At 41.2% G+C, this 21,468-nt stretch overlaps 1 protein-coding gene across 4 annotated transcripts in view; it reads left to right on the forward strand.

Moving 5' to 3' along the window:
- SGCD (sarcoglycan delta) overlaps positions 1 to 21,468 on the forward strand; it is a 543,119-nt gene that overhangs the window by 454,812 nt on the left and 66,839 nt on the right. For all 4 annotated transcript variants that reach the window (XM_010970037.3, XM_045506731.2, XM_010970036.3 and 1 more), the window contains one exon: positions 5,935 to 6,007. In XM_010970037.3, the coding sequence (XP_010968339.1) occupies positions 5,935 to 6,007 (73 nt within the window). The remainder of the gene's footprint in view (positions 1 to 5,934; positions 6,008 to 21,468) is intronic.

Genomic DNA, 21,468 nt, shown 5'->3' on the forward strand with positions numbered 1-21,468 from the left:
TCCTCTCCCTTCTTCATTTACCCAGGAAGCCTTTGAAGATCCTCCCATGACATGGCAGGCCCCCTACTCGGTGCTCCATCAGCTCCCTGTCCTGCCTCATAGCATTTATAACAATGTTCCTCCGTCTTTTTTCCAGCATCACCCTTCTCAGGAATCATTTCAGTCTTTTTTTTTTTTTTTTTCCTGATTACTCCCCTCCAATGAAATTGTAATATCACAGATACTGTACATCTATTTATGTTCTGTATGCATTTCTGTGCTTTATACATGAGTGGATTAGGATTCATTTTGTCCTCCGAGACCAGTTTTTGTACCTTTGGGGGGTACATTACCCTCATTGAGAACGCATGCTTTATAATAATATTTATTTAAAAAATCAGTTTAAATTTGTTCCCTAAGATCTTTCTGTCTGGCTATAGTAAAACTCCACAAGGGCAGAGAGCAGAGCTTTACCCTAAATACTGCCTGAGCACTATGCCATGCACCTAGTAGGTAATTGTTAAATGTTTATTGACAACAAATACTACAGCACTGGAATGCTATAGATTTTACATATTTTGATCCCATAAAGAGGAAGTCTGAATCTGTTTTCCCCACCACTCGTTTATGGAGTAGGCCCTCCATAAATATTTGTTGAATGAACTAGTTGTCTGCAATTTTAGGTTAGGAGAATCTGTCCTAATTCCTAAATATATATATTTCACACAAATCCTAGAAAGGACTTGTAATGACTGCATATATTTTGTGTTAAAAGTTTATTAAATGTCACCAGCAATCAGGGAGACACAGTGGGATTAAGTTACTTCAAGTGACATTTCCCACCCAAAGATTCTGTCTCACATCTGTTTGTTGCTCATGTCTGGGATGGCTTTCAGAAATTAACAGCCCCCTTCAAAGTGCTTCATCCTGAAATTTTTCAAACTCTGCAAGCTCACTGATGACTCAGTTCCTTTTAAATGGTGGATTAAACATAATCCAACCCATTCCTTGAAAAGAATTCCTTCCTGCATAATGCTGTGAAGAGAAAGCCAGAAGTTCATGTTTGGAACAAAACACAAAAGCACTGTTTCTGTGGAAAGTTCTGAGGAATTTCCTGTGATCAGTTCTCCCATAAATCAGTCTCTTATTCCTACCATGGATAATGTGCTGTAGAGGAGATAGGTTTTCAAGAAAATGGGTCTCAGACATGAAAGAATGTTTAAATATTAAAGTGTAACCGTGTTCACTAGCCTGGACTTACAGAGGCAAAAACCATTATCTCATGTATTTTAGAAGATTTTAAACAATAGGAGACATATGAGCGAGTATTTAGCTAAAACTTTGGAGTAACCAGAAAATTATCTTTCACAGAAGACAGTGTTCATTATTCAAGGAATTATGACATTATGCATAGTTTTTTTGTTTTTTAATGCTGGTAAGCAGTACGAGAGACTTAAATTTTCTTTGTTATGTTGTCTGTACCGTCCTAGGAAACATAGTTGGACTCAGAGCCGCTTCTTTTATTAAGCAAAGGCAATTTCAATTGCAATTAAAATATCAAATACCAAATAAGCTAGATTTTATTGGAATCCCTACCCCTACTTTGTATAACAAATGGGGAAATAAGACCCACAGGCAAAGTGCCGAAGGTCACCTATGAGCTAATACAAAATCAGCACTGAAAAATCAGGTCTTTGGTTTCCCAGTTCTCTGGTATTTCAGGAAATCAAATCATTCCTTCTCTCATTTTCTTATCACCATTTTAAAATGAGATTGACATCATTTCTCTATTTTATAATCTAATATTGGAGTGAAAATATATCCTTATCTTATCAAGTAAAATATGGCTGTTGTTAAGGACTGTCATTCAGGATAGGTCTACCCAAGCCACAGGAACTGGAAAACTTCGAAGGCTTTGACTTCAAACAGTGGTCATCACGTATTTTAACTCTGCACGTGGAAGCTGGTTGAACGTTTTAGTTCCGCGGTTTAAACCCAAAGATGATTTTTAGTCTGTGTTCGTTCCTACAAAAGCATTCATCACAATTATGCCAATATCAGTATTTTTTTTTTCCTGGCTCACGGTGGGTTTATCAGGTGGGTCCTGATTTTGGCATAATTATATATCAAGAGAGACTTTACCAGGCAAACTCCATTATGTTAGGTTAATTCCTTCATCAGTTTTCTAAACAGTACACTGAAACCATTTCTGTCTTTTTAAGAAGCTTTTCTTGAAATTTTCTGTAAGATCAGTTCTTTTCCATGTGCAATAAAGATTTCATTCATCATAAATTTTTTGATCTCCAATTTTACTGATTATAACTTCTATCATAGTAGTTTTTTTCTTTTGTGGCTAATATTTCTCTCTAGTCCAATTTTCCTGTATCAGAATTTGCAGATCTAAATTTTTCTTCCAGTATTTAGTTCATGGCTGTTTTTAACAGGTTTTTAGACCCTTTAATGTTTATTTTTGTTTAAAATTTAATTTCCCATTGACTGTACTTCAATTAAAAAAAAATTGAATTTCCCCAAATCAAGGTTTTTGGGTTTTCTTAATTAGCCTCGTCTACAATAAATTTTACTCCCTACCACTTTCTCTCTTATGAGGTTTATTTTCTGAAGATTATTTCCACCAATTAATTGCAGTTTGAATTGGACAAATGCCTGTTTGCTTAAATTTGCTTCTTCCTGAAACACTAAGAACATCTTTAGCATTTTCCTTTGATATTCCAGGCTTGCTACATTTTCCTGGTAGGGAACAGAGGGGGCTATAGACAGTCTTCTGTTTAGATTTTTGCCTTTTGAAATTTTAAATTTGGGGAGAAAACAGTTTAGCTTTGATATCGCTCATCCCATCCCTCATTTTACAGTGAAGGAGAGGGTTATCTGACTTGGCCAACATCACAGAGATGGATTTCAGGTCTCTTGACATCCAGGAGATTCTATGGGAAAAGCTTGGATAAAATGAGTTTTGAACTTGAGTGTAGTTTCCAGAGAGGAGAAGCTAGCTTTTTTGATACTATGGCAACAAACTGCATTTGCAGTTTTTGGTTTGGTTTTGTTTTGTTTTGTTTTTGGAGGAATTTACCCCCTATCTGAACAAGTGGGGAAAATAGAGCCAGGGAGCTGATTTTTGTGATGATTCAAAACACTTTAGAAAGATCCTGTCACATGCTTTATAAGTTCCTGATTGATTGTTTGGAATTAAGTTATTGGGCAGAGAACCAGCTAATGGAAACACATTGATGAAACCATTTTTGAGGGACATTAAATGGAACTTAAAATAAAGCTGAAATGGCTTTATGGATTTTTCACTCAAACTGTTTGTGAACATTTATTGCCACTAAATTATATTGTGTGCAAAAGAAGGAATCAGTAGGTATGACTTTAATAGAAACCTTTTAGAAATAATAAAATTGAGAATAATTTATTCTCTAAGAGGATAGAGGAGGGGTTGGGGGAGTTCATCCCGATGGACGAGGGTCCACTCTGCAGCTTTTTAGAAAAGTGAAAAATGGAGTGAAAATCAGTGCTCTGATAGGACTTGGAAAGATATGGTCATTTTGAAATGTGTTAAGGTCCCATTTCATTGTACATGGGAAGTTTTTGTTTTTAGAAGAGGAGTGATCAGGATTTAGCTGGTATTTCTTTAGGGTGTAAACCTGGGTATTTGTTATCTCATAAAAAGATGAGTAAGTAGAGAGTGACTTAATCTGCCAAATTAAGAGTCTAGAGTGGGGCCGAGGGCATCTCCTCCAGAGCTGAAATGCTGGGGTTCAAATCCTGGCGCCCTCTCTTCACTTGTGTCCATAGGTAAATTTCTTGACTTCTCTGAATCTTACATTCCACATCCATAATAACATATATTAATAGTCCCTGCCTGGCAGGGTTTTTCTGATGATCAAATGAAGACAGTTTTCAATAGTTCCTACTTCATAGCAAGTGTTTTAAAATTGTTATTTTTTTTTTAAGAGTCGCAGAGGACCCTGATAAAAGGAGGAAAGAAGAGGGTTCACGAACATGTTAGTACTAGTGGTATGACTTTATTAACTGTAGCTGAGAAGTCCCACAATCTGCTATCAGTAAAATGGAGACCTAGGAAGGACAATGGAGTAATTCAGTCTGAGTCCACATGCCTGCAAATCAGGGGAGTCAATGGTGTCGATTGCAGGCCAGGTCTGAAGGCCTAAGAACCAGGACCACTGACAGCAGAAGATCACTGTCCCAGCACATAGGGTCAGGCAGGAAGGGCTGGATACATAGGTCCTCCGTCCTCCACTTTGCTGACCTATTCAGGCCCTTAAGGGATAGGATGATGTCCACCTACATTGGGGAAGGCAAACCAGTTCGCTCATCTGGAAACACGCTCACAGACACACCCAGAAATCATGTTTAGCCAAATACCTGGGCATCCTTTGATCTAGTCAAGCTGACCCCTAAAATTAACCATCACAGTTAGAAAGAATCAGGTGACAATCACAAGAGCAAAACAAATAATATATACATAATGAAACAGTGAATTTTCTTGTGAAATTTACAGCAAAACTTTGTATTTAATGGGGCCATGAGTACATTTTGATATTTGAAATGATGTGCTTTAGGGTCTTGGAAAGTAAAAGTGTCTATGGTCAGAGAAAGATCTTAAATGTCCCCGCACGAAATGTCTCTATGACAACTGCAACTGTCAATTTTATGGGGCTGTTGCAGGGAATAAATGAAATAAATATATATGATGGTATCTAGCAATGTGGTAGTCGCCCAAAAATGTTAGCTGAGAATAAAAAATAATATATTAACCACCAGGGTATTTTTTTAATGACCATATATAATGTTCAACCAAAGCAGCATTTTCTGATTTTACTTGCAATAGTCTCTCATTCATATCAAAAGGATTAAGTATTTCTATAGTTGCTACAAAAGCTAAGAAACCAGTTAATTTTCCCAGACTCCTCAGTAAACCAGGATAAATCTGCACTTGGAATAACAGTGCTTAATGGAGGATTTCTAGACTTTATAACAATGCAAGAGGATTCTAGAAATTCATACATGAATGCAAGATGTTATTCCACCCTTAGAGCATCAAGGAACCACACATATTAAAGAAAAATTAATAAATAAAACCTTTACTTCAAAGTATAGGATGCTGCCTAGCTAAGTTTAATTGAAAAACAAATCCAGTGCAATTGTCTGTGATAAACTGAGGCTTAAATGATTTGAAGACATTTGGGGAGCAGACAAATCAGATAATCAGCCTTTATGGCTGGAAAGGTTAAGCTGGTACTGATAAGTTGTAGAGATAAATGCTTATAGCCAGGTCAGGAGCTAAATGTCAAGATTGGATTGGGGATCAATGTTAATACTCAAATGGTAAAATCGCTGGGCTTCAGATGATCTCTCGGAGCGTTCTGTTTTGTCTAACTTTTCAGGATAATAGTGTGGCACGTGATTGACTGGAAAACCTTTGCTTAATTGTCATTAAGCAAATACCTGGCATTCTCACAGTAGTCTCCACCATCTAGCACGCCGCTTAGATGTTGTGTGTGTGGCATGATTTGTGCCCTGCATTGTAATAACGGAGCATCAGCTGCTGGTTTTGAAAATATTTCCGGTTGGATGACGATTAACAGTGTATGAGAGACAAGAGTCAGACCAGGCCATTTCTAGGCATTTTTTTGTTTGTTTTTTGAAGCCAACACGCAGCTTGCCTCATGACCTCACTCTGATCTCAGCAAGAACGCTTTCAAAAGAAGTTCCTTGTTCTTTTGAAGGCTGTTTGCATGGGTTGATTGAGTGCTCCCCTTTCACGGAGCCCTGCCCTCGAGCCAGTGGCAGAATGTGTGTGGTTTGGGTTGTGTGCAGGATTCACTGCATTTAGTGCCATTCAATGTGCTGACTGTGCCCCGAGGTGACACGGCCAACTCTCCAACCTGTGTTTGCTTTTTCTTTTGTTTACAGGAGCAGAGGGCACAGTGTTCCCTAAATCCATAGAGACACCTAATGTCAGGGCAGACCCCTTCAAGGAACTAAGGTAAATTTCTGACTATGGTTTGCATTGTTGAAGTGGCTGTTTCCTTTCTCTGTGCTGCTGGTTGATGATCTGTTTTGAATATCTATAATGTAACAGCATCATGAATATGTAAATTGAGAGAGGTTAGAAGGGTGTGAAGATAACTTGCAACCAAGAGAAAACTTTCTTAAGGACTTTAAGGTCTTAAAATGGAGTTTGAAGGAGGAGGTCGCCAGCCTTGTAATTGTGAGATTTAGGATTCATTCATTTGCAGTGTTTACTTCCCGTTGTATTTTGTGGCACCCAAGAACCTGTCCAGTTGAGAGAACTAGTCAGTGATTGGTGCTGATGAGCCCAAAGAAAAGTGGTGTTTAAAAGAAGTCGAACTTCTGTGAAAAGCTCTCCGTTGTCTGGAATGATATGGTACTAAAACAACCTTCTGTGATTATTCCACGTGCTGGTGTTAGTCAGTTACCCATAAGTGTGCTGCTTTTAGCGGAAAAGGACTCTGCGATGCTGTGTACTTACCACCAGCAAATGCGGAAAACAAAAAGGAACAGTAGGCGTGCAGACAGACATAGCCTAAAAAGCATTCCTGTCACCAAAGAACCACCTGTGGCCCCCTAGAATGGTATGATACAAATATAACTTCATTTTTTTAATAGCTTCATTTACTGTGTACGTATAGCTGGGAAGAATTCAGTGAATATTGGCTTTCTTTATTTCTCGCAGTTCTTTTAATTCAAACCAATCATAAACCATCATAAATAGTCCCAAATAACTCTTTCATTAAGACACCAACTGTAAGCAAATGCATCTGTATTCCACTCGTCATCTATTCTCTTTCACAGCGCAGTCCCAAGAACTCTGTTTTACTAAAACAGCAGCCTACATGTTGGAGCTTGTGTTTTCCCTAAGCAGAAACACGCCCTCAGTAAGTGGAGAATCTCTCACCTCATTACAAAGTCATAGCATTCTTGCAAAGCCTCTAAGCCTTTATGAATGTAGGGAAATAGATCGGGCCAAAAGCAGTGGGTAATTGGCAGGGAGTGAGAACCTTCTCTTAGCAAAATCCCATATACAGTGGGCTGTATTTTTTAGATGACACACCACACTGCTACATTTTACATTTTACTAGAATAACGGTTTTCACCACGGCTTCCAGATGCCAGAAGTTACCTCGCTCTCAGAAACCTAGATCCTCTGTTTCATATTACGTGTCAAAGCTGAAATCTTTTAAGCGCATCCTCCCAGGAAAAGCTGAGGGGGCTGATTCCCTGAGAAGACGCTGAATCCTTGTGCCTGGGGTGTCAGAGCTCTCCCACCAAGATAACGGGCCCTCTAAGTTCCCTTTCTTTTGTCAGTCCTTCTTAGGAGCAGATTGTTTTTTGTTTTTTTTTTTTTAACAGAACTAGTCAAAAATTTGTGGTGATCAGCTCAAAGATAAGTGCTGTCTAAAAGAAGCTGAACTCTAAATATAGTCCAGAATTTTTTCCTATGAAACAAGTTCTCTGTTACCTGGAGGACTTGGGAAATAGAAGAGTAAAGGATTTAGGCTAAATCTGCTTTAAGCAGAAAAATAAACCTTCTGTAGGTAAAAAACAAACACAGCTCGTAACGGACTCTCCAAGCATCAGCCCACTGTAGGGACCCGTGTCCTGAAGAACATAGGACAGAGTCCTTGCTCATAGAATGCTCTAGATGCACTTAAACTGTCCTCTGTACGCAGCCTATGGAAACAGGGAAACTTTCTCCAGGAAATTAAACCTCCGGAATTTACAAGTAAGTCTTCTAAGTCTAGTGCCGTGAAATAAAGACTTGAGGAAGTTGTCCCATTTCCATCACTTATCCTAAAATGACAGGCATATTCCAAGGAGGCTAGAAATAAAATGTTCTTAGAGGAAGCGTATGAAGATTTTTAGTGTGTCATTCTAAAACTGGTCTTTTGTTTGCTCCGGTTCAAGTTGTGTTGATGCTTCATAGCCTGAATTGAGTCAGGAGCCTTTTAGAAGGTAATCGTTTAATCCCTTCACCCTTCTGCAATTTTTTTTTCTTAAAATTACACTTTGTGGCAGAATTTCTGACCAATCAAAAGGATCATCAAATTTGGCTGATAGGTTAGCCCAGACCAGCATGTCTGTGGATGTTTCACATTTGTCATTTAGTGGGTGCCGCATTTTACCCTGGGCTGTTGCTTGGTGTTGAGTAAATAGGTAATGAACTTGGTGACTAAGTCTTGTGGCCTCTGGCTTTATGGTTGGATCCGTTTTACGGATCGAGCACGTTCATGCTGGTGTGTCTTCCGAGCTTAGGAAAGTAGAGAAATCTGAGGGAGCTCCATGGACTTGTACTGAGGGCTGAGTGAACTGTTCAGGTGAAGCACAAACAGGGCACCCTTTGGTGGCAGTGCCATCGTGGGAAAGGGCGCTGAGCGGGGACTCAGGCACCTGCTGTGTGGCCTTGAGCTCATCCTTGCACTCTGCTGTCTGTAAGAAGTCAGGTCACTTGAGGTTCTGAGCTGTGAATCCCTGTATATTATTTTTATTTTTTTTAATTTTTAAATAATTTTAAAGGAAGAGTTGCAAAATTCATGCGAAGTATTCCCATGGACCCTTCACCTCGTGTCCTCTAGTGTTAACATCTTACATAACTGTGACAAATTTATCACAACTGCGAAATTAGCATCATAGTCCTATAATTTCTTATTTTACGCAAGATTTGTTTAAAAGGGTGCCGCCACCTGAATGTCTTCTAGGTTAAAAAGTATATAAAATGGAGTTTAACAGAAAAGGTATTTGTTGAGAGATGAATTCCTGGATCTTTAAAACTCCCACTGCAATTCAGCTGGAATGTTTTTGACGAGAGTTTTTTGGTTTTTTTAAATAACATTGTGTACCCAGACTTTCTTGGTCTTACTTGTTAACGGGAAACAAATGGAGTTAAAGACCACAGCTTATTTATATTTAGACTGACTTCTAAAATAAACAGGCAAAACTTAAATATCCATCCCTGTCCTGCACTGACCCAGGTAAGCAAACTTGAGAAAAACAGCACGTATTTTAGAGACCTACTCTGTTGGGATCTTTGGTTTCCTTAAACCCCTGTCTTGACTTGGCTGCTGGAGGTTTTGTTTGTTCTCTTCTTGTTTTTTATTTCCTTGTTTGTTAAGGTCAAGCCGATTTTAGGCCTCTGACATTTCTTCCTGGAAGACCTCAACTCTCAGCTAAGGAACGGTAGCTTCCCCTCTGCTCGAGTTTTGGCTCACTGATTTTCTTTTCAGAGTTACTATAGTTACTTTATTTGCAGTGTTTGCTTAAGAGGCTTGTAAATAATCCAGAGTTGAGCTGAAAATCACAAAAGAGGGTTGTTTCTCTGCAGACAAATACGGAGTGTTAGCAAGGTCTGCGCACAACACTCTCAACTCAGGCATGTTTGTAGACTCTGCCCCTGCAGGGCAGTTCTGAAATAATGATGTGACTCTAGACTCAAGACTGTACTTGAAAACATACTGGATATTACAGCTATCCCTTGAAATAAGAAAAGCTAACTTTGAATGGAAACTGGGTTTGAATAAATTCATGACCTTAAGATGTGAATATTTTAAATGTTCACTTGTTCACTAGTTTTTTGTTTTGATTTGTTTTTTTCCTGGAGTCTATATAAAGACAAATGGAAAAATCCCTGATCTCAGGCTGTGCATTATCTGAGACTGGAAATAGGTCATTCAGTATTACATATGTATTTTCTATAAGAACAGAGGCTACCTTTGAATGTCTACCTTGCTCTAAGGATTCTTTTCAACTGTGGAGTCTCCTTGTAGGATTCTGATCTTACCAGAATAGGAAATGTTAAACTATTAAATCTTATTTCCCAGACATAAGCCATGACAAATGTGGAAAAAAAAAATAAAAAGGAAGGGGAGAATGTTTTATAGACCAATGTCCACAGAGAGCCAACTCTGTTCCCCTAAATATCACCAAAAGCTTGGAAGGAGCCACGGAAGAGCAAGGACCCAAAAGGTCTACATGAAAGAACTCTTCATCAGTTGATGCACGCGTGTGCTTCTTCCATACGTACAATGTTAACAAGAATGGTGACCTGATTTTCCATTTCATTACATATCAGGAACTGTTTGCCAAGTATTGTCTGACACTTGTGAAGAGTCCAAGCATGTGCTAAATACTTGCAATGTGGAGATACATGAGTGCTCAACTGATTTATAGTTAAGGAGCATGAGACAGAAAGGAACCCCAAAATAGAAGGTCATGAGATAGAATAGACGTAGGAACCAAGTCAGAGGAAACAGAGGATGACAGAATCTACCTAAGAGAGTTAAAGAAGGCTGCCCAAAGGAAGTGGCATTTTAGTGGCAAGAAGGAAAAAGATAAAATTCAAAGTAGGCCTTGAAATTTAAAAATGCATGTTCACTATGGCCTTTTAATGCAGAGGCAAATAGCCCACCATATTTCTGTAGCTCCCAAGAATGTTACCATGTTATTTATTAATATGAGAGTTTGTGATTTCCTTATGACAACTGGGTTCTTTAATAAATTGCGTTGAAGGCAGTTTCAAATATGGTCCCAAAAGATTAAAGATGGTTACGAGTTTCAAAAAGTGATACATAACATAATTCAGAACTGAAAGATTCACTGATACCAAAACCATTCTGTAGCCACAAATAAATAAGGCATTTCTTTGTTACTGTTTATTTTTCCCCATAACACTACCAGAGTTTTAATGATAGCTGAAACATTCTAAGATGGATCTATTACTCTTAATAATGCACCCGGACACTTGGAAGATTTTTTTTTTTTTAAGAGGTGGGTGGTTACTAGATCTGACTCCTTAGGAAATGTGTGAATTCAAAGTTCGTGTTTATCATAGGGAAGCAAGGATTACACAAGGCTCCTACAAGTTGCCAAAAACAAATTTTTCTTTAAGTTTATTTTAGTGTCTAGAGCCAACTCAATATTTATTGATTCTCAGCGGTTTATAAATTCATGGGATCAGAACAGTCTGTCAGAGTTTCAGGGTTCAGTTAATTAGAGGCTTGGTAATCTTCCTCCCTTTTGACCTCTTCAAACTTCACAATACCGAAAGCAGTGAATCGACAGTCCGATTTAAAAAAAAAAAATTTACACACACACAGATGTAACGAGAGAGAAAGGTAGACAGAGAGACCCAGAGGAAGAGCAGGTGGGAGTGGGAGAGGGAGGGAGCCAAGAGAAGCTGTATGTTGAGCTCTGCAGCTGTGGGTACCTGGTAGGTGTGGCCATTGCATTGTGGGAGAAATGTGTAAATCCTCTCCCTTTTGAACATTTTGCAGACATGTTCTGTAATTTTCTTGATTTCCTTTTCCCTCCCTTCCACCCCCCAACTCCATATACTTAGACTCACTTTTTTTTTTTTTCAGTTTTGTTTTGCATGTATGAGATGTAGGATGATTGGATGATATAGCATGAATAGTGATGCGGTTCAAAGAAGAACTGAAAAAAAAATAAGAGTGGGCCAAATAATAGCGCAGTTACTCACTCAAGGGCCTTACACAGTAGCATAGTGGGGAAGCAGTGTCCATGCTGGTCACAAGGGGCTCTGAAGGTGTCCTGTGTTGGATTTGACCTTGGACTCGGCACCTGTCTGCTCTGTGACCTTGGGCAAGTCTCTTAAGCTCTCCCAGCCCAGGGCCTGGAACAGAGGAGCAGCTCAGTGAAGGTGAATTCAGCACATGTTCGTTCTTGGGAGGAGGGGCACGCAGCTCTCTTTCCTGGGGCTCAAGAACTCCGACAGGAGTTCCCAGGGTTTTGTATTTCTTCAACCCCGAAAAAGTTTCCGCCAAATCATGGTGACCAGCAGTTGTTTCTCATTTAAGGACAAAAACAAAAGACAAATGGGTAACTCCATCTACTATTAACTGCATTTCTGTAGAAGAAAGGATGTAAGGACACGTAGTCACAGAGTAGAAGGCAGCCTCGTGTAACTACATAACTTGTCATTGTTTTGCTTCCATTTTCTAATTTGCCAAAAATGCTAGTGGACACATCACAACTCTTGTCTTCCCGCATCCCACAGTGCCTGCCGAGAAAAAAATGAAGATCTGAAAGCCACAGGCTAGGGCTTCATAAGGTCCACTTGACTTTAAGATTGTCCTCTTTGAAATCCCAAAACAAATACACACTGCTCATCTCCCAAGCCCACTCAGTACTGTGTATGCCCCTCTTCTCTCTCTCCCTTCTATATTCCAACGTGCTGTCATTCTTCCTTTTTCTCTATTAATATCAGTACAATAGTTTGAATTAATCTGCATATTTCCTTTTTCTCCCTTACCCCCAGCCTTTCTCCAAGTGTCCTTGTCACCATGGTTTTCTTACTGTATAAAAGGAGAACCAAAAGGGGTAAAGGAAGAGTGACACTTCATATTTGAGGCATTTCCATCTTTCCCTTTGCCTGTTTATCAAAAGCTCTTACATTACACGTGTGACAGAGGTTGTATCTTAAAGGTATTAAATCTGTGTGTCTGCATTCCTTTCCTCTGTATATTCTTTTATATATATGTATATATTTTTTAATTGAAATATAGTCAGTTTACAATGTTGTGACAGTATCTGGTGTACAGCATGACACTTCAGTCATATAGGACCATACATGTGTTCATTTTCATATTCTCTTTCACCATAAGTTACTAAAAGATATTGAATATAGTTCCCTGTGCTATACAGTACAAACTTGTTGTTTATCTGTTTTTTATGTATTAGTTAGTGTCTGCAAATCTCGAACTCCCAACTGACCCCTTATTCTGATTCTGACATTAGAGGCCAGGGAAGCTTAGAGGGCAGAGAACATCAGAGGGGAAGCTGAGGCTGGCACACAGGGGAAGTCCCATTCAGACGGGAAGAGAAAGTGGAAGGCTTGTCTCTTCCGGTCTCTGGTGTGTGGTGGGAAGACGAGGACAGGATGTAGGGCGAGCCGCTGGTGAAATATGTGTCCTGATGACCTTTCATCTTTGACTCATGGGGAGAAGAAAACCATTACATAGGTTGTACATAGGAAAGTCTAAAGCAAAAAGGCCATTGTGCATTTTCATTTGGGATTCTAGGAGGAAGCCAGCTTTAAGGGCGGTCTCACAACCCCCTGGATAGAGGGGAAAAGAGGACCTGATTCAGTACTCTTGAATGTCCTTCAATTCCTGGGAGGAGGATAGTGGGGGAAGGGCAGGTTGGTGAAAGTGTCCGTGTGCTGTTGTGTTAAGGAGTGCAGACGGATAACTGATGGCGAAGGCTGGCCAGTCCTGGGGAGCTTCTCTGCAGTAGGGCTGAGGGCTACCAAGGAGGCATTCCAGTTTGGGGGTGCAGTGGGAGACATGCCCAGACCTCAGGATCTGCCAACACCATTCAGGCCTGACTCAGTGGGTACCGGGGAAGCACAGAGAGCATTCACCCTTGAGGACTTGGGCGTGGGCTGCTAGCCTGATGCAGATCAGAACGACATCTCTGGGAATCAGAACTTCGTCTGTTCCTGTCACCACAAGGTCACAAAAGTCCTCTTCCCTCACAGCCATAATGACATCCTGAAGACAGAGAGGAAAAGTGAGACTAGTTATTTATCCTCATGAGAAAGCTGAAACTTTTCAATTACAGAGAGGATGCCAGAATAGATTAATGTCCTCCTTCCCCAATAATCCATAAGGATAAGTTTGAGCAAAAAATTAAGTCAGGTAAGAGCAATGAAGAAATACCATTTGCTTTCCTGGATGAATATGGTTTGTACACTGGCCAGCCTGCAATACTGGGTATCATGCTAGTCACAAAGTATCTTCCATGACTTTGCCAAGCTTCAAAGGCCGTGAGTCTTCCCTGCTGTCTTGTAGTGACTGCTGGGTGTGATGTGAGCAAAAGGACAGAACGCTTTCAGGATCCATCATCAGGTACCTGTGATTAGTGACGCTGATTCCTCTGCAAGTCTTGAGCGAGCACCGACTGGAATTGTGGTCCAGATCGGATGTTCTCAACCTACTCCCCCAGAGCAGTCTCGGAGTTTTACTTTTTTAAACCAATAAGATACTGGGGGAAATGCCTTAATAACCAGAACGTTTCACTCTCAAAATCATTTCTCAACTATCTACTAAAGCTAGAACCATCAGCCATGTGCAGTGACCGGATGTATGTCCCTTAAGGGCCAGCCCGTTTTTGTCTGTATTTGACAGAGGCAGCATGACATACTGTTATTATTGTCTAAGACAAGTGGCTTTTATTTTAAAATGAAAATCGCATCCTTTAATTTTTAAACGTTGCAGTTTAAAATGTGAAAAAAAAATTCAAAAAATAAAACCATAACTGGGAAGGATATATAAAATTTCGCTTTTATCCATGTTGTCAGGGCAGTCATGACATCATATGCTAACCTCTCAGCCTTTGAGCGGAGTGGGCATGTGTATGTATCTGTCCAGATTCCTGCGTGGGGCTACCTTCTGCCTCAAAATAGAGCTTCGTGACTTTATTACAGTTTTTATTTTGATTAAAATGTCAGCAGCTGCCACATATTATGGAAAGAGTGTGGCGTAGATTGTTCCATTATTCTTGAAAAACACACAATTGCTTTTGATCTCTCCTTTTTCCCCCCAGTAGGATTGCCCTGCTGCTTGGATAGACAGAAAATCTTGTTTAATTACACCCTTCATGATCCTGGCTTGAAGCCAGCCTTGTTTTATTCCAATTATAACCTTTTCAAAACAAAGAGTAATGGGAGTTTAGAGAAACAAGCTGACAACAATTTTTACCTGAAGTTGAGAACTAGAGGTAATTTTTTTAAAAAAGGAACAGCCAGTGGATGTCATGTGTTTTCTTAATCCAGAACGTGGGGATTAATCTGTATAATTTATAGTCGGTCCTCCAGAACTGTGGGTTCAACTAACCACAGAGGAGGTAGTACTATAGTGTTTACTACTGAAAAATATCCATTTGGAAGTGGACTCGTACACATAAAACTCATATTGTTCAAGGACCGACTGTAATATAAGTGGAAGTAAGACCATTGGGGCTTAGAAAGAACTAGATAAATTTGCCTTACTTCCTGGCCATGGATTATATGCCATGTTGTGCTAACCAGCACGCCTTTGTTTTCTGTCCTTCAGTGGCTCCCACTGATTTGAAGATGAACAAAAACATTTACACACAACCTTAAAGGGGCTGATCTGGCCCTGTGTGATGCCCTGGACCTCTCATCTCCCATTACCCTTCTGCCTCCTTCCAGCCTTTTCTTAGTTTTGTTTCTCCCTCTGCAAAGACTTCATTGCCACAGGCAATAAGAACAGGGTAGTGAAAAACAGTGTGTCTGGCTTCCCATGAGGACATGAAAAGCCTCCAACCACAGAGCCACTAATCTTAGACACCAGGCAGACGCCACTGGGATGGGACTTGTCTGTACCAACAAGGCAACAAAAGTTAAGACAGTAAAGGCCCTTTATTGTTACTGAACTTGGCTTCAGATTCTTACCACACAAAAGCCAATAATTTGAGGGGCACGTGTCAGTAGAAAGGAAAGTGCTTTAATCAGAAAAACCAGCAATCTGGGGAAATGGTGGACTCATGTCTAGAGACTACCTCCAAAGATTCTGCTCAGCTATGACAGATTTCAGAGGGTAAAAATGTGGGCAAGAATGTGAGTGAATCATTGAGGCTGGAGGTTGGGTTCTGCATCCTTCTCCATTGCGTTAGGCTGGCTGACTCTCTCTTCAGATGTTGTCTTGCCCCATGATCTGCCTGCAGGATTGCTAAGGGTGCTGTTGAGGGGTGAGAGCTAATCATTCCTTAACGATTTAATTCTCCATCCTTCTTTTTATCTAGGAAAAGAATCAATGGGTTAGACAAGGCATGATATACATTCAGGAGAGCATAAGTCAGGAGTTAGTTTCAATTGGTTAGTGATCACATTCCTATGCTTAGGTACATTCGGGTTACAGGGGGGCAGAAGTGGGCGGACATGAAAGGAGCCAAAGAGCTGCTTTCGTTACGGACTGAGACCCCTTATGACAAACTTCCTGAGAGCTGGCACAGTCGGACCAAGAGGCTGCCGCTTCTTGGAGCCACAGACCTGCTTCCCAGAACGTGCATCCTCTGGCTGGCGGAGACCAGAGAGAATATTCTCACTGGTGACAAAGCCAGGCTCTTAGACAGTGAACAAGACGCATACCTGTGGTTCTCCTCCTTGTGATGAATGACACAAAAGACAGGGAAAAGAGAAAAAAAATGACTGCCGCTGGGAGGAAGAGGACCGTTAGAAAATAAAAGTTCTCCTAACAAATCTTGACCAAAGTTGCTAGACCTGAGGAACTTACTCACGCGAATATTTTCTCCTGCTGATCTAAACGTGAAAAGGAGGGGACAAAAAATGTTTACCTTCCTCTCTGGACCTCAGAGTATTACAGAGAGAAACCCGGGAGAGCTGATCTTGGTAAAAATCCTTAGGCTTCTCCCATTTATCCCAGTTTCCCGGGATCTCATCCACCAGCTCCAGAGCAAGTACGGTATCTCAGATCTAGGTCGCCAAAACCGTCTGGGAGCAAAAGTAACTTTCCCCCTCCCTTTCTAGGTTCTTGGCTGAGACACCTTTCTAATAAAAGATGGATTAATAGTGGAGAAAAAGTTTAATGACATGTATATGTCCTGTATACTTGGGAGATACCGAGGAAAACTGAGTAACTCCCCCAAAATAGCCCAAGCCAACACCATAAATATTATCTCTCGCTAAAAACAAAAGATTTGGGAGAGAGGGTTCAGGGGAGGAGGCCAGTTTGGGGAGGTTACCAAGAAAAGCACAGGAAAGTAGGGTAAAGTTATTAGGCAGATTTAAATCATTGCCTCCTACATTGATAAGAGTTTCTAGAAGTTCAGTTGTCTTTTTCTTCCTGATGCAGAGAGGGAGACCCCTTGCAAATGGAGATTTCCATTAAAAATGTAAATATCTCTTACGAAAGAGTAACATCTGCTTGGTTTCAGAGCTTCTCCCTTGTCTGCTCTTTCTTAAAAATAATCAGCCTAAAATAATCCTTATGCCAAAGAGGTATATTTTGGGGTGATTTCTTCCGCTCCTATGCCCTGCTTCTCTTTTTCTTTATCCTTGTGGATTTGTGCCTTTTTGGGGCCCATTTATTGTCATTGCATTAGCATTTCGGGAAGAAGCAGAGGTAGACTTGGGTTGAGTTCACTGTTTAACCAGAAGCCTCCTCAATTTGCAGGCTACAACCATTCTCCCCCTTCTTTGCTCCCTCTACAGTGCCTTAGAGGCATCACTTAGAGCCTTGCTGTTCTCTTTTCTTGAAACAGTCTTCTCTCTTCTTTCTGAATCACCCTGTTCATCCTTTAACACGTTGTTCCGCCATGTCACCCAAATCTGAGTGACAGTTGTGTTTCCTCAGGGGCACCCGATTCACAGCGAGCGATCAATGTGTTAACTCTCACTTTAAACTTCACTTCCTAAGGAAATCCTTTTTGGCACACCCCAGGCTCATACTGGTCTGCCTGTCACAAACACGCATGCCCACTACACGTCTTCATTTTTGGATGCACTGGCCCAGGTGCCTTCCACGTTTGTCATTGCCCACGAAGTAACTGCCTCTTTTACATTTGTTTGTAAAGGAGAGCCATCACAGTCTCCTGGAGTCTCTCATATTGGCCACTTGCTTATTTAGCCCACGCCAGTCTGTCTTCCAGCCATACTAAGTCATTTCCAAAGAGAATAATCTATTCTTTCTTTTACAAGCTACTTTAAAACTTTAGATATCTTTTTTGCCCATAGCTTCTGCAGTAGACACACTCCAGTAGAACTTTGCTTAATGAGAAGCCTCTAGTCCCTATTTATTTTCCCAACCCCAGTTATCCTAATTCATAGAAGGATCAAGTCCCCTTTCACCCAGTTCTGCATTTCATCATCGCCTCCTATTCCCAAAGGAAGATGAGTTTCCAGGTCTTTGGATTTTTTTCAAAAATACAACCTGACTCATTCAAGATAATTTTCCTTGCCTGGTATCTGAGCTTAGGCACTCTCACTCTGGATAACAAAGCACAGAGGAATTTGAATCCTTTGATAAGCCAAGCACCATACCCCTAACCTTGAATGGGAAATAGATGCTAATAAATGCAGGGTCTTAAAAGTGTGAATTACAGTCATTTCGCACTCCGTGGCAGCTTCATGCTGAAGAAATAGCTTAAAACTTCATTACGATGCTTGTCCCTTCATTAAGTGCAGATGACATTGCTCAGATAGATTTTTGCAATGACATCTGAGGGGAGACGTTGAGGAGCTCATTAGTTATTCATGGTGGAGAATATTGACTGTGTACTGATTCAGGGGAAGTGTTGACACCCTTCTTAACATTATGCATCTGTCTATCCATTTGTGGTTCTCCCTCCGGTCCTCATGGAAGGCTCTTTGCGAGATGAAGAAAATGCCCTTCAGCATTTGAATGCAGATGTCTGTAAAGTGTGCAGGATGAGCAGGATCAACATGGAGAGCAGGAGGCACTGGGCTTCTGATTACCCAGCCCTGCTCATGCCTGGGCTGCTCCGTGAGCACCATTTGTGAGACGCAACCACGATGGACCGAACACATCCTCCTCTTGGCGCTTGAGGAGCTATTACAATACACTGAGGATTTCAGGGGCTCGTTCTAAAGCTAGAAGTCAGTTCTTAGCGAAAGATGTACGGAAGTTTTTTGCCTTCTGTCACATAACAGTCTCATAGCTTGAGCCAGGCAGTGACTAAGTGAACTGGCAAAGGCACACTTCCCCTTCTTTGTGTGAGGTATGATATTCTTTCAAAAAGAGAATTTTGTTCTTTATTCTGATGACCCCAAATGGCTAAGGAGTGAGGGCGATGGAACCAAAAATAAGATAGAGCAGTATGAGAAAATGGTTTTGAATTGTCTGTGAAGTGGTCAGTTACCTCCTTTGATAGTCATGAGCTTCCCACGACTGAGAGACTGAAGATAAGGGAGACGTCACGTCAGGACTGTTGCAGAGGTGTGTCAGGCAGCAGAAGGAGGGGAGATTTTCACTAAATGACCTTTCAGATCTGCTCTAATAGGAAGATTCTAAGATTCGGGCTTCAAAGTGCTGCTCACAGATAGGTTTTTACCAGAAACCTCTCATTAAGTTTAAATTCCTTGAAAAGTCCTTGTATTCATTGGGGAGTTGCAGGACAGAATCTATGACTGGCATCGATTAATCCCTTGTCCTTGTACTATGGGTGTTGGAAGAACAATTCACATTTTTCAAGTGCTCTGTAAATTCCAAAGCATTTTCACAAACCCCCTCTTAAAAGCTCCTTGAAGTGGGATGAAGGGGGTGGACTTCATCCCCATTGTACAAATGGGGAGACTGGGGGCTTAATACGTGACAGCTGTCTGTTTGGCATAACGAGAAGATCCTGTCCTTTCTCAGGGCTCAGTCAGATTTTGAGGTCTCGCGGAATCTCTGACACTGGCGGCAGCGTGGAGTAAAAGTTAGGGACAGAGCTCTCAAGTCAGACCGCCAGACTCTGGAGCCTGGTTTCACCACCCACCGGGGGTGCCTTTGGGCAAGGTTTTAAACCGTCTTTCTGTCGCAGTTTCTTCAGGAGATGAGAACAGCAGCAACTCAGAGGGACTTGTGAACGCTCGATGGCACGACGTATGTGAATTACTTCGCGCATCGCCTACAACCTAGGACTTAAATGTTAGTCCTGGGGCCTTTGCTGTTGGAGCGACAGATTATTACTCCTCCTTGGTTATGGTCCAGGAATGTCCCAGTGATGGGGCAGTTTTGCTACAACCTGTGCCTCAGAGAGTGTGGTCAGCAGGTCTTTCATTTACAAATCAGTGCAGTCAGGACAACAATAAAACAAACATGAACCGATGAATTTGCCCCAAATTAAAAGTGAACTTTAACCCTGTTTTTGAAATTGTCTCATAGCAAAGGCTTGTGCAGTTTCTATTAAGCCGTGAGAGAGGCAACCCTTGTCCTAAGGAAGAGTTACACAGACAAGATGACGGAAGTGGTCAGCATTGTGGCTGTGGATGAAGAGATTAGTGTATTGAGAACTCACACAAAGAGCTTTGGATCTTTTTCTGACTTTAATTCAGCGAGTGACAGTGATAAGAAATGCTGTTTAAAAAGGGGGAAAGAATACCATTTAAGTACCTAAACAGTTTAACATCAATTAACTCCAACACCATAGTGACCAAATACTCCCTCCCTCTTGGCTCCTTCAGCCATTTACGGGAGCGACACAGGCTTAGACTAGCTTCCCTCAAGGACCTGACTGAGCAGAAAATCCCAGATACCAGAAGCCTGGTTTGGGTACCTTTTAACCCCTTTGCCAGCCGCTACCAGGAATCAATGGCTCTCTCATAATTCTAGCAAGAAAGTGAGATCATAAACCTAATGAGGTTTTCGTTTTTGAAAATTTTTCACACTGACTCTTTTGTATCATTCTAGAGCTTGCCCACTTCTTTTGACATCTGTCCATAAAGTTTTAGACCCTCCAGTAAAGTACACTGTTCTGAGTTATGTTGTTTTCTTCCCCCGAAGGCCATGATGAGTGCGTATTTTTCATGTGCGTTGGATGGATTTTTATCTCATAACCATGGGTTGCTGTCATTGAGTGTTTGCTTCCTCCATGCAGCCTGTTGCTGGGCAAGATTAGTCTGTAGGATATAGTGGCTACAGTGATTTTCTAGTAGAATTAATTCTCTTTGGTAATACCAGTTAGGTAGACACCCCCATGGCCATGAAAAGCAAACCCCAGGTGTCACTTGAGCAGAGTCTACTAATGAATCTAGTGGATGAATAACACACAGGTCAGAATGCTGTTTCCCCGGGTCTTCTGGGGCAGCCCTTAAAACAGAGTTGAGGAGTTTCAGCCTGAGACCTCAAGATGAGGTCAGCAGTGCTGGCCCCTTGGTTCACCAATACTCGTGTGATCTAACTGGAAAACTTTTAAGATCCAGAGACACAGTCCATGAGGTAGGACAATGGGAAGCAGCCTTGGGGGGCCACCCACAAGTGGAAGCCATCCAAAAGTCTTTGAGATGAAATTTGCCATGAGAATTTGAACACTTCAGCTGACCAGGGTTCTAGCTGGATCTGCCAGTCTGGGCACATAGCTAGAACCCAAATAAACCCATTCCTTCCACAAAGATTTGAGTGCCTGCTAAACACCTGACATGTCCACTAGGGATACTGTGGTGACCAAGACGGTTGTGCTTCTTGCCCTCTCGGAGTTTATCTTCTAGCAGGGGGGACCTTGATTACCCAAGCAAAGTCATCAGCATTGATGGAGCACATCCCTAGGCCTAGCACCCACCTCTATGCGTCTTATCTCGTAGTCCTCACATCAGAAGAGGCTCCTCAGGGGGAAAGCCTTGTAAACATCATCCCTTTGCAGATGAGGAACTGTTACCTAACCAAACTTGGGTCCTCCCACTCTGTGTACAGTACAGCCAATCTACTG

Source organism: Camelus bactrianus, chromosome 3, assembly GCF_048773025.1.
Source record: "Camelus bactrianus isolate YW-2024 breed Bactrian camel chromosome 3, ASM4877302v1, whole genome shotgun sequence".
In the NCBI taxonomy this organism is placed as follows: Eukaryota; Metazoa; Chordata; class Mammalia; order Artiodactyla; family Camelidae; genus Camelus; species Camelus bactrianus.